The sequence below is a fragment of the Cotesia typhae genome, unplaced genomic scaffold, assembly GCF_013202065.1.
Source record: "Cotesia typhae breed Kobodo isofemale line unplaced genomic scaffold, CoteBio_Ctyphae contig_20, whole genome shotgun sequence".
NCBI lineage: Eukaryota > Metazoa > Arthropoda > Insecta > Hymenoptera > Braconidae > Cotesia > Cotesia typhae.
This window is the reverse complement of record NW_027423725.1, coordinates 5,633,550-5,645,878: the sequence shown is the minus strand read 5'-3', so window position 1 is coordinate 5,645,878 and position 12,329 is coordinate 5,633,550. Positions and strand designations below refer to the sequence as shown.

General features: G+C 27.4%; 3 protein-coding genes across 3 annotated transcripts; 1 reads left to right on the top strand and 2 right to left on the bottom strand.

Annotated features, from left to right (window-relative positions):
- Window positions 1-955: 955 nt before the first annotated feature.
- Window positions 956-2,655, bottom strand: Magr (Iron-sulfur cluster assembly 1 homolog MagR). Its single transcript, XM_074259254.1, has 4 exons — window positions 2,420-2,655; window positions 2,044-2,148; window positions 1,899-1,952; window positions 956-1,376 (listed from the first exon to the last, which is right to left on the bottom strand). The coding sequence occupies exons 2-4, from the start codon at window positions 2,125-2,127 to the stop codon at window positions 1,122-1,124; spliced, it is 393 nt and encodes a 130-aa protein (XP_074115355.1). The 5' UTR covers window positions 2,128-2,148; window positions 2,420-2,655; the 3' UTR covers window positions 956-1,121.
- An 874-nt stretch (window positions 2,656-3,529) lies between these two features.
- LOC141538000 (uncharacterized) lies at window positions 3,530-7,470 on the top strand. Its single transcript, XM_074259247.1, has 7 exons — window positions 3,530-3,749; window positions 3,877-4,002; window positions 4,367-4,464; window positions 4,565-4,736; window positions 4,797-5,050; window positions 5,128-5,854; window positions 6,875-7,470. The coding sequence occupies exons 1-7, from the start codon at window positions 3,686-3,688 to the stop codon at window positions 7,315-7,317; spliced, it is 1,884 nt and encodes a 627-aa protein (XP_074115348.1). The 5' UTR covers window positions 3,530-3,685; the 3' UTR covers window positions 7,318-7,470.
- Window positions 7,471-8,168: 698 nt separating this feature from the next.
- On the bottom strand, window positions 8,169-12,298 carry LOC141537901 (ATP synthase subunit C lysine N-methyltransferase). The gene is given in 5 exon segments (XM_074259107.1): window positions 8,169-8,348; window positions 8,432-8,620; window positions 8,696-8,868; window positions 10,663-10,844; window positions 12,159-12,298. Coding segments are annotated over 4 exon segments (636 nt in total). The 5' UTR covers window positions 10,757-10,844; window positions 12,159-12,298.
- Window positions 12,299-12,329: the final 31 nt, after the last annotated feature.

The following is a 12,329-nucleotide window of genomic DNA, read 5'->3' as shown; positions in this document are numbered from 1 at the left end:
ACAAATTGTGTCTATAAATTTTTTTTTTTTTTAGGAGCTCTTGTTATATAAATAATGAACAAGATTCTGTTGTAAAAGTTTATAAAAGTTTTTTCATTTGTTTATAATGATTTTTTAAAGTTATCAAAAATTGAAATATCCGGCTAATGTTATAAAAAAAATTTTTTTTCCCAAATCTTTAATTTTGGTTGTTTTTGTATTCATATATTGCGTTTGGTAGCTTGGCTACAAATTTTTTAACATTTATTTAAAAATTTAAAAATTTTTTATAAACAAATAGACAAATTGAATATGTTTGAAAATTTTTTTTGTCATTTTATTGTCTTAGTAAAATAATGATTTTTTAAAAAAAAATTTTTCTTAAAAAAATTTTTTAATTGTTTATAATTGTTTTTTTCGTTTATCCACCATTTAAATTATTTATTAAGAAATCATTTTTAAATCGTCATTTACAATTCTCAATTTAATTGTGAAAAAAAAATTTTTTTTTATTGGAATTTTCATTGTTTATTTTATAAACAATTTGTTATAAATAAATTTCCATTTTCATTATATTTTTTTTCCGTAGCTTCAGAAAATCACAAATTCAGCCCTGTGCATAAAAGTTGTAAAAAAAATTTTTCTTTATTTTTTATTGAATTTTGAAGTACTTTACCCCGTCAAAGTTGAAGCGGACAACTATTTTATCAACTTATAAGTTGTTATAACTTTTAAACTATTGATGATGCGGTCTTTGACATTCAAGACGATCTTTTAGACAATTTATTGATTTATATAATAAATTTTTTACATGCTCGATATCTATTATGGTTCAATTTTTATAAACATTTGTTTATAAAAAAATGCATTACTTGAATTTTTAGATAATTATATCTTTTAGCAAAAATACCTATTAAAAAAACACTAAAAAATTTACTTTCATTTCAACTGCCAAGTAACCATTTTAAAAAGACTATTATTTTCAATATTTTTTATTAATTTATTTCGAATAATAAAATATACAGAGGTAAAATTAATTTAACAGCATTTACCCGAGACTTGTTTTGCAGGTTGAAATTTTTCTTTTAAAATTCAAAATAATTGATCTGTTTACATAGTACAAGACTAACAAAAAAAATCTATTACACGGAAAAACTTTCCCCACAGCCGCAAGTACCCTTAATGTTCGGGTTGTTAAATACGAACTCAGAACTTAATTTGCCTTCTATATAATCCATTTCCGTCCCTAAAAGGGTAAGTTGTGCCTTTCTATCAATAATTACTCTTACTCCATCTTGTATAACTTCCTCATCTAATTTACTCTTTTCAGTTGCGTAATCCAAAACGTAGCTTAGCCCATTGCAGCCTCTTTGACGAACACTGACTTTTAAACCAATCTAAAAAAGATCCGAAAATTAATTTCAGAGCTAAATACAATGATCTGACTAATGTCAGTTCATCAATAGTTGATATATTCAATTTTAGTTTTTACAAAGATAAATAATGACCGTAAAGATAATTGTTTAGTATCATGGTTGTCTGGTTTGTTGGACAAGTGTAGAAAAAAAAATTGTTTTCTAGAAAAACCATGAAAGGTTCTTGTGCAGAATTTATTGTAGTTTCTGAAACCATCTTTTAAGTTTTTTTTGCGATTATTGTTTGTTGTGATGATTATGTTCCGGTATTTTATCGTTGAGTAGATTGTTACGCAGCTGTTAAAAACAAATATTTTGACAAAAAAATAATGTATGATTTGGATTTTTTAACAAAGCTATATGATCGTTTTTGATCAGGTAAATGAAGAGTCATCCTGTATAAGTAGTTTGAAAAATTCGTGATTTTACATTGGATTAAAAATTAATAATAAATACGTGGAAAGAATTAAACAAATAAACAAGGTCATTGATGATAATACTCACACAATCTGTTTTGTTATGCAAAATTTTTCTTATTTTGTCAACAGCTTTTTGAGTCTAGAAACAAAATTTGTTCGGTAATAAACAAAAAAATCTATAATAAAGTAATAATCTAATAAATCTATAAACCTATCATTTTTATTCTTACAAGTACGAGAGCAGCACGAGTTGGTAAACCTTTACTTCCTTTGACAGCTCGAACAGTAGCAGAAGCGGTAATACGTGATGCCATTTTATATAATTTCAGAAAATACTGTAAAGAAAATCATAGTTATTAAAATTCCAATTCATTTAAAGAATATTCATGAAATAATTTGGTAAGTAATATATCATGTTATATATTACAATCTAAATGTTTTTGAAGACTGCTAGTAAACGTTAAATAATTTTCACTACTTCATAATGATTCATTACTGCAATCGTTAAAAAACTTTACTCAAGAAAATAAATCTGATTAAATTTTATTACAAAATAAATAACAATACGATAAAAATTCTATTAGAGAAAAGAGTAATAAATTTTACCTTTTAGAATTGATGGTAAATATCCGCTTAACTTCATATACCCATTGTATTCATCGTTAATATCACGCAGAATTTTAATATAACTTGTTGCCTAATGATTATTTCACAAAACAAATTAACAATTTGCAATTAAATATTGTACATATTATTATGAAATAAAATATATAAACTACATCATTTTTTAGCCTGTTAAGGCTAACCTATATGTATGCATGTCAAAAAGGATTGAACTAAGGTGGCGTTACTGTAGTAAGTATGTTTATGTTATAATTTTCTGAAGAAATGCGCGCTAAAAGTTACGAGAGTAGGATAGAAATACACATAAGAAAAGACAATGCTCTGTGATGGCACTGGAATGGTATGTATACCATGTATTTGTGCAATTATAGTATGAAATATCAATCTAATAATCGAAAAATTCCAAGGATAAGACCGAAAAAAATATAAGAATAAATATTAGCTTTGAAAAGTATGGATAAATCTGTAACGGTTAACGAAAAATCATAAAATACTTTTGTTTTAACTTGAAAATTATTGATATAGTTTTTGAATCATTAGTAATTATTTAGAAGAAAAATCCACATTATTTTTGGCTAAAATTCTTATAAAACAATTATTTTTTTTTATTTGCTGAATGTTTTGGGAGTTTTTTTTTTTTGCAATTTTTGAAACTGATAATCAAAATTCACTAACTGAAATTTTAAGTTTTAATAATCAACTAATTCACAGCCTTAAATACGTCAAAAATAAAAAGTTAAAAAAAAAAAAGATAAAAAGATTCATGATAAAATTTTTTTTAATCTTTTATGATCAAAAAAGTTATGGATATTCCCTTTCAAAATAATTATCTAATTATTAATTAAAATGTCTTGTTTGAAATAGTGATAGGAAAAAATTTATGTATACACATAAAAAATTATAAATTTATATGCGACTAACTATTGCGGAAGCTGTATAATAATTGATATACACATTTTTTTTTTTTTCAAAAAAGTTTTACATGTACCTGTAAACTACACACAGAGCCGCTCTCTCAGAATCCTCCGTGACTGTAACTTAAGTATTCAATCTCCTCTTTTAAGATTGTCTAAATACACTGACACGTGTATACTTTCTGACTGTTTTCAATTTAGCTCGTTGTCTGTCTCTGTTATAAATCCAAAATAGTTTTACAATCTAATTTACATAAAAAAATTTCTGTAATTGCATATATAAGTTTCTGTAAAAAAATTTTTAATAGCTGAAGTGTTATAAAAAATTTTTAAAATGGGTCGCCGATCTATTAACACCACTAAAAGTGGAAAATACATGAATCCTACTGATCAAGCTCGTAAGTTTTTGATTGATACATGTTTTATTTAATTAATTGCTTAGTTAATTTTATTATTATTATTGTTGTTGTTAATGTAATATTTTGCTTGCCAATAAAGATAATTAACATAAATTTCACTATTTAGGCAAGGAAGCACGAAAAAAGGAATTGAAAAAGAACAAAAAACAAAGGCAATTAGTTCGAGCTGCCGTATTGAAAGGAAAAGACCCTACACAAATCATCGAAGAGATGGAAAAAATTGATCAAATGGGTAAGAAAAATGTTATAAACATGTTTTATGCATAAGAAATTGATTCTAATCTGTATGAATTTTTCTTATTTATTTATTATTTTTTTTTTTTTATATGAAGTGTTTAACTTATGTATGGATCATTTCATAACAAATCATCTCGTTTTGAACATCATAATCTTGTACTAGACTCATTTTTTCAAATACTTTGTTTTTATATGAGTATAAACTTGTCTGTAAATTTTAATTTTTTTAATTTATAGCTACCTACGAAGATTATGAAGAATTATTCTGAATAAGAAATTATACATATTGATATTATCATTCAGAATTTAAAAATTTTTAGTTAGAATATTATTATTTTAATAATCATATTTAATTTTAGAATACAATGTTTTGCAACCACCACCTTTGAATGAAAAAGTTTTAAAAGATAAACGTAAAAAACTGAAAGAAACTTTAGATCGTGTTCTAAAAATGTATGTAAGTATAATATTTTTACTGATATAGTAATCATTTATAATTAATTAAAATTTTTAATTCGACATTTTTAGAATTATACTGAATGTATTTTTAATTTTAGGCTAAAGATGATCAAGAAAAATGGATCGAATTAAAAGAGCAGTTAATTCAGTATGAAAGACGTCGTGTTGATTTAGTAACTTACTTTGAAGCAGTAAAACATGCGCAACAAGTACAAATTGATGAAATTCCATTGCCATCATCAAACAGTGATGTGCCTCGAAATTTTACCGGTTTGTATAATTCACTACTTAATTTAAAAAATTGAATTTTTTAACAAGTCATTTTTTTAGGATCATTGACATCACAAATTCCATTACCGGACATGCCACAACCTGCTGCTCATCTTTATGCTTTACATCCTCATTATTTGCCTCAACATCATCCGATTATGAATATTCCCATACCTCCAAGCATTTTAAAAAAAAGCAGCGTATACTCGAATATATCCAATACTTCGTCATTGATCGCCAATAAAGATCCGCCAGGAGTTCCACCTTTTCCATGTCCAGATCTTTTTGCTGAAGATGAAGATTTATCTGATAAGGTATAATAAAATTATTTTCATTGAACATTAAAACTTGAATTAATTTTAAGATATCTATATTTATATATATTTTTTAGTCCAAAGATGTTAGTCCGAAATTCCGAACGATACGCTTCGCAGATGACGATGAAGTTGAGAAACAAGAGAAAGACGACAAAGATAAAAATTTGGATAAAGAAAAGTTTAAAGAAGTTCAAAAAGTTAAACCTACAAGTCTCCAACAGAAAATGTTAGCTATCGCAGGGCAAGATATAGATCAATTCATGCGAGAAATGGAGGTTGTGCATAAAAAAAGAGAAACAGAACGAGCCCAAGATTTAAATACTAGACTAGGTTTACTTGATGCACAACCTGGTGATCAATTAAAAAATAAAACTGTTCAGTCCGATTCCGAAAACGGTGATTTTTCTGAATCTTCGGATACCCCAGTTGTTTCGAACCAACAACAACCTCAGCAGCAGGAACAAGAACAACCAGAACAAGAGCACCAACAACAACAGCAACAACAGCAGCAGCAACAACAACAACAACAACAACAACAACAACAACAACGACGACAACAACAACAACAACAACAACAACAACAACAACAACAACAACAACAACAACAACAACAACAACAACAACAACAACAACAACAACAACAACAACAACAACAGCAGCAGCAGCAGCAACAACAACAACATAATATTCCATCAATGGGAATGCCACCTCCACCTCTTCTTTACAGGCCACCACCGCCACCAATGCATCTCCGTATGCCACCACCACCTCCTCCTCGTATAGGTCTTAGGTTACCTCCAGGTATCTTTGTTTTTTAGTTAAAGTAAAAGAATTTTCTAATAGAAGTTATGGTTTTCACTCGATTTCCATAAATGAAATTTTAATCAGGTCTTGACGTTTTGAGATTTTAAGAAGATATTCTTAATTGTTTTCACACTAGTTTAGTGCGCGCATTTACATTATTATTCGTTTGAGTAATGTCAGAAATTTTTCAAAAAATTATTTTTTCGAAATAACTACTAAACTTTTTAACAGATTAATTTTAAATATTGATTCATCTATTTCTTTTCAAGAAACAGCAACCACAAAAATAATTACAATAAATAATAGACAAATCAGAATTCAGTAAAATATGCCAGCATTGATTTATAATACAGCTCAAGGCCAAATCACTTTTATTTTTTACTTCAGTCGATTTTTGAGAATTTTCTTCGGTAATTTTATTTTCATCAACTCAAAAAAAAATTTTCTTTCATGACAATTGTGTTCAATATACGCTTCACAAATTGAAATCAAACTAGAAAATCTTACAGCTGGATCTTATTTTATTATTGTCTGATGATAAGATCTATTTTAACATAGTTAAATAATTGAAATATAGTTTAAATTTCTTTAGCATTGAAAATTAATAATCACAGTATTATTTCTCCGTTAACACGATTATTGATCTCAATTACCAAAAATATAAAATGTAATTTAATTATAAAATAATTCAATTATTTAAAAAAATATATCGAATATACAGACCTTATTACTCTACTATTCGCAGAATGCTTAATTTTGTTTTTGTTTATCGTGAAAATTACCATTTTTCGTTTATAGAAAATGTCCTTAAGCATCATTAACATCAAAACTTGTGGATAGTTTTTTTTCTTTTTTTCTCATTAAAAATATTTTTCAACTAGGACTTATTGCGGTTGCCTTATATCTAATGAAAATACTCTAATATCTTGGTTTATCAAAACTTTCATTAATAATAGATGAAAATTCTTGTTTATATATTCTCAAGTATCATTAACATAATTTATCTATATTTTTCAGGGCCTCCTCCGGGTATGCCTCGAATGCTAAGATCTGGACTGCCAAATTTACCACGCATGCCACCTCCAACACTGCAGCTTTCGAATTTATCACATTTATCAAACTTATCTAACTCTCAGATTCAAAGTTCTAATAATACAGTTGCACCACAGAAAACACCAAATGTTTTATCAGCAGCACCTCAATTAATTAATCGCCAAGACAAAGACGGAAAAAGTACAACGACCATTGAAGCAAAACCACAAATAAGAAATTTGACGGCAGATGTAACAAGGTTCCTTCCTACCTCGGTAAGAGTGAAACGGGATGATCAGCGGAAACCAAGTAGTATTATACGATTGCCTGAAAAGAATTTCGAAACGCAGCTTATTAAACCACCTCAACCAAAAACAAAGGATGATGCGTACATGCAATTCATGCAAGAAATGAAAGGATTGCTATAAGTTATCAATTAATGTGTCTCAAAAATGAAAACGATTAAATTTTTTTTATGTTTAATAATTTTGCCTTTTGTTGTATGATATTTTTATCAATATTATTATCATCGTCATTATTAATATCAATATTAGATTAATAGATTAATATGCAACTTATAATTTGTAACTCATTTATTATAATTAAAAAAAAATGTGAATAATTATTTAAAAGTTCTCCTATAATTAAAGAAGTATAAGTGGTGAAATTTTTTTGTGAAATTTTATATTAAATAAGCAAAAAAATTTTACCTCTAACTCTACATATTTTAACTATGAACCTAAAAGTCACGACTTTAATAGCTCCACTATTAAAAACAAAAGAAGTATGAGTAAGGTGTAGGGTGGTGCTCTCTAAAAATTAGTTCAATAAAAAAAATGTTTAATAGTCCCTTAAAACTTGTCATTCAACGCAATGTTTTTGAGCAACTTTTGAATATTATCACCAACTTACAATCATGAACGATTTCCAGAAATCTAGATTTCGACTTGAAATTTTCAGAATGTAAATAATTATTAATCTTAAAAATAATAGAATAACGAGTAAAAAGATTAGAAACAAACAAAAATCAAATTTGACAATTTTCCTAATTTTTTAAAATCTTGAATGGCCTTCGTAAATTTTTTTATGTCGAGCTGATCATTGAACACGGTTTTTAACATATGATAAACCAACGCATCTTCCTAGACGACATGAAACGAAAAACTGTTAGTTCTTTTGCGCTATCTTAGTAAGGTGAATGAAGAATAATGTTTTACGTATGTAAAGATTTTATATTTACAAAATTTACATAGAATAATTACACTCCAATGTGGAACGTTTAATGATGAATAATGAGAAAAATAAGATTCTAAATTCATAACGGCTTATAAACCCATACACGATCGACTCCATGTCCAATTGTTTTGACAGGCACTAAATTTGGTAGAGGAAATCGACAAACAACGATTGTACAGTCCTTCTTCAATTCTGTAATAAATTTACTTTCGATTTCTTGCATCTATTCGAAAGTTTATGATTAAATTTAAGTTGTCTTATCTAAATTTATATTTTGTAAATAATATCGAAATTAAATTTATTTACCATCGATTGTACTCCGAATAATACTACATTGTCAAATTTACTCAAATTTAAGTTCCAAAGATTTTTTCTGTAAAATACAGCTTTTGAAGAAAGTCCTTGGGAATAAGCCAGAAGTTTAGAGTATGTCACTAACCAGAAATTCAGTTCTACTCCATAAGCGTTAAAATTATTCTTGGCTGCTGCTAAAACCTATTTAAAAGTTTGTAATTAAAAATAAAGTGCAGATACTTAGTACTATCAAATAAATTATTGTGATAGGTATACCAAACGACCATCACCGCTTCCTAAATCAATAATAGTTCCAGATCTTCCTCGCAAAGCTAATAAAACGTTTTTTAATTGCTGGTTAGTGGCAGGAACATAAGGCAAACATATTTTTCTCAATGCTGGACTAACAAAGGGAATACTGATGACAGTTAGTCCCAAACCGATTCCACCTGAAATTGAAGTTGGTATTAATCAAATGTAAAAATCAATTGACTGTTTTAATTTTTCTCAAAATGTTTCGGTTAAAGATTTTGAAAATATTATGCCAGATGAAAAAAAATCATTAAAACTCATTAAGTTTTATTAAGGGGACCCGGTGGTCTAGCGGCCTAAAATTTGAGCTATTTTGAAAAATTTTTTCCTATATGAAGGTAATGACTCGTGCTTTCAAATTTTTATTACACTCGTTCTATTACTTATCAACTACACAAAAATGAAAATCAAAACAAAAAAAAAATTTTTCTTTAATTAGAAAAATGGCGCTGAAGTCCCATTAAAAAAATTTTTTGTAAACGAATTTCCGATTCGGACTTTTAACTACGTACCATTTTGTCAAATATTTTTAACTTCCCGCTAAGAAAATTGTAAATTTTCAAAAATCGGGAAGTTATTGGTTTTACCCCGTTTTTCAAAAATCGAGTTTTCATCGCATCTCGACGTTTCGAGGTATTAGGAAGTTTTCCTGACTATTCCCGCGATGGTTTCTGTATGTATGTATGTATGTGTGTGTGTGAGGGGGGGGTGGATGTATGAAAACCTCTCATAACTTTTGGACGGTTTGACCGATTTAATCGCGGTTGGTGCTATTCGAAAGGGCTTGACTGAACTTAAATTTTGAATACAATTTAAACCAAGTCGGACAGGTAGATTTTGAAAAATCTCAGAAAAACGACAAAAAAAAAATTTTTTAATGTGGTTTTTTTGAAATAACTTTTAAACGGCTCTACCGATCAATTCCAAAAACTAATCAGCTTTTAACATCAAAAAACCACTTCAATCACCGCCGGTCCGGTAAAAATCGGTGGGTTCATTTGTGAGTTATCGTTGACAAAAGAAAACCGAAAGAAGTGTTTTTTCGGAATTACTCCGAAATTCCTCGTCCGATTAAATTAAGCTTAAAGATTCTTCATGAGACTTAAAAAACTGCATCGAATGCCGGCAATCGCGTAGAAATCCGTTTTTTTTTATTCAAAAGTTATTGCGGTTTAAAGATTTGAAAAATAGTTTTTTATCAAATTTCTATCAGACTTTTGAGCTCGAAGAGCTCAAAAACGTCATGAGTGCAATTTCAAGCGTAGGTATGGAATTGGCGGGAAGTTGGAGGATGGCCTTTAGGGTCAACCGTTTTTCTAATTTTTTTTTTTTTATTCTAGTTCCGATGATAACTATACTTATACTAGTCAAAAATCCGTCATTTTTTTTTTATTTTAGACCAGAGGAAGAGATCGTTCAACACCCACCAGTCAGGTCCAATTTTTTTTAGAGGGGGACTATAGCGCCATTTTTCTAATTAAAACAATTTTTTTTTTGTTTTGATTTTTATTTTTGTGTAGTTGATAAGTAATAGAATGTGTAAAAAAATTTGTAAGCATTAGTCATTACCTTCATAAAGAAATAAAATTTTAAAAATAGCTTAAATTTTAGGCCGCTAGACAACCGGGTCCCCTTCAATTTAATTTTCAGGAAGAAAATAAAATTTCCAAAATAAACAATGTAAGTATATTATTTTAGCAATTGATTATCGACCAAAAAATTTGTGATATTATTGATTAAAAAAGAAATTGTAGATGCCTGATGAATTTTTACATGTTATCTCTTTGCTGATGAGGTAGCTATTATTACATTGAGTTAACAAGCACACATTTAATTTATAAATTTTGTGAGTATAATGTGTTTTTAAAGTTTAAAAAGCAAACAACGATAAATTTGTGATTAAAACAAAAGGCATAAGTTGCGAACTTTACCTGTAATGCCAATTAGTATTAAGCCTGCTTTAGATGTTGGGCGCGAAATTTGATTGGTTATGTTGTTGTTTTGTACTTCAAGTAATTCCTCCATAATCAAAAAAATAAACAAACATTCGATTAAATCTTGCTTAAATAATTTGTACAAGTATTGATCTTCTTTTATTGAGGCACGAGTTCATCTAACGAAACATCCAATAAAAACGAATTAATTAACTTTATGTAATATTATTTATAAATATGAGTTTATATTGGAGCAATTGCAGATTTACTTTTTTTTTTCTTGGCAGCTGAAATAAAGGTTAGATATGTAATAAGAGAAAAATACCTTAATTTATACTGGTTGGTAATTTTATGGTAAGGTAGAAAAGTAAAAATTTAATCATGAAATTTTGTGGCTTATTTAAACAAATAATCGTTTAAAAAAGATAAAAAACACGCTTTTTATAGAAAATCAAACTCAAAAATAGAAAATAAATTTGAATTAAGAATAGGGTAAGTGTGGGTATTACTGCGGATTTTTTCATTTTAATGATAAATGAATGGTACTTGAGCTTTTTAAATTAAAAAACTTTTTTGCTTATAATTAAAATCTTCAAGAAAATATTTCCACAATAGTTTTATACGTACAACAATTATTCAATTTGTTATTAATAAATTAAAATTAACTGGCTCTACAGGTAGTAAACTAAAATGTAAATGTAAACTGTAAATTGCTCTTATATAGTTGAAAATAAATAATCGTTAAAATAAATTATAAATAGAAAATTGATAAAAAATAAAATAAATAAATCGAAGTTGATGAAAAATACAAGCGGTAATTGTAATAAAGAATTTTGTTATGTAAAATTAAGCAGAAAAGCTTTTAAACTAAGAAATTTCCATTAAATTAAATGAATGTAACTTCAAACATATTCAAAAATTTTTCTGATTGATTTAAAAAAATTCAAAATGATTTTTTTCAATTAAGATTTGTGTTTCTCTGAGCAAGCTAATTTTTTCATTACTTTAAAGACTCTTCATGTTATGTTATGTTATACATCACTATTCCGGTCATGGTTTTTAATTTAGACATGCTGTGTTAAATTATCATGTTTATTGATATGAATTCAAATTATTTCAGGAATACGTTTATCTAATCAAGTAATTTTATTTAACAAGCACCTAATTAGGTATCTTTCAAACGTATTTGATTCATTTCTTATATGATCTTGAAGTTGTTTGTCATTAAATTTCATCCGCAGTAATAGACACGCAGTGATTGGGTCATTCGCAGTAATCGGCAAGCATTAATAAAAACAAACTCCTTTTATACCCGCAGAAATACATGCATATGACTTTTTTTTGAAATGCTTATTATTTCAAGTAAATATTAGTTTATCGCACTCTTGATTTTTTTTTGGGTCAATCTTGGTTTAAAAAAAAAATTATTGTTGTTTTTGAAAAATTTAATAAAAATGCTGTTAAAGTAAAACCGCAGTAATACCCACACTTACTCTACTTGCCCGAAAACCAGGTGAAGAAAAAGTTTCAAACAAATTTTAATAAATGAAGAAAAAAAGTCTTATAACACCATAACGAGGTCCGACTATAATGTAAACAATTATATTTAGTTAGTAGAACGATCCCTAAAAAACATGAGGACTGAACTATATTAAACGCATGCG

Bases quoted from the DNA above. Each gene is read 5' to 3' on its own strand.
- Magr (XM_074259254.1), bottom strand. From the start codon at position 2,127: ATGGCATCACGTATTACCGCTTCTGCTACTGTTCGAGCTGTCAAAGGA. The intron at 1,953-2,043 runs GTAAGAATAAAA...TTTTGTTTCTAG, and splicing joins CTCGTGCTGCTCTCGTACTT to ACTCAAAAAGCTGTTGACAA. The intron at 1,377-1,898 runs GTGAGTATTATC...GATCTTTTTTAG, and splicing joins TGCATAACAAAACAGATTGT to ATTGGTTTAAAAGTCAGTGT.
- LOC141538000 (XM_074259247.1), top strand. From the start codon at position 3,686: ATGGGTCGCCGATCTATTAACACCACTAAAAGTGGAAAATACATGAAT. The intron at 4,465-4,564 runs GTAAGTATAATA...TTTTAATTTTAG, and splicing joins ATCGTGTTCTAAAAATGTAT to GCTAAAGATGATCAAGAAAA. The intron at 4,737-4,796 runs GTTTGTATAATT...TCATTTTTTTAG, and splicing joins TGTGCCTCGAAATTTTACCG to GATCATTGACATCACAAATT.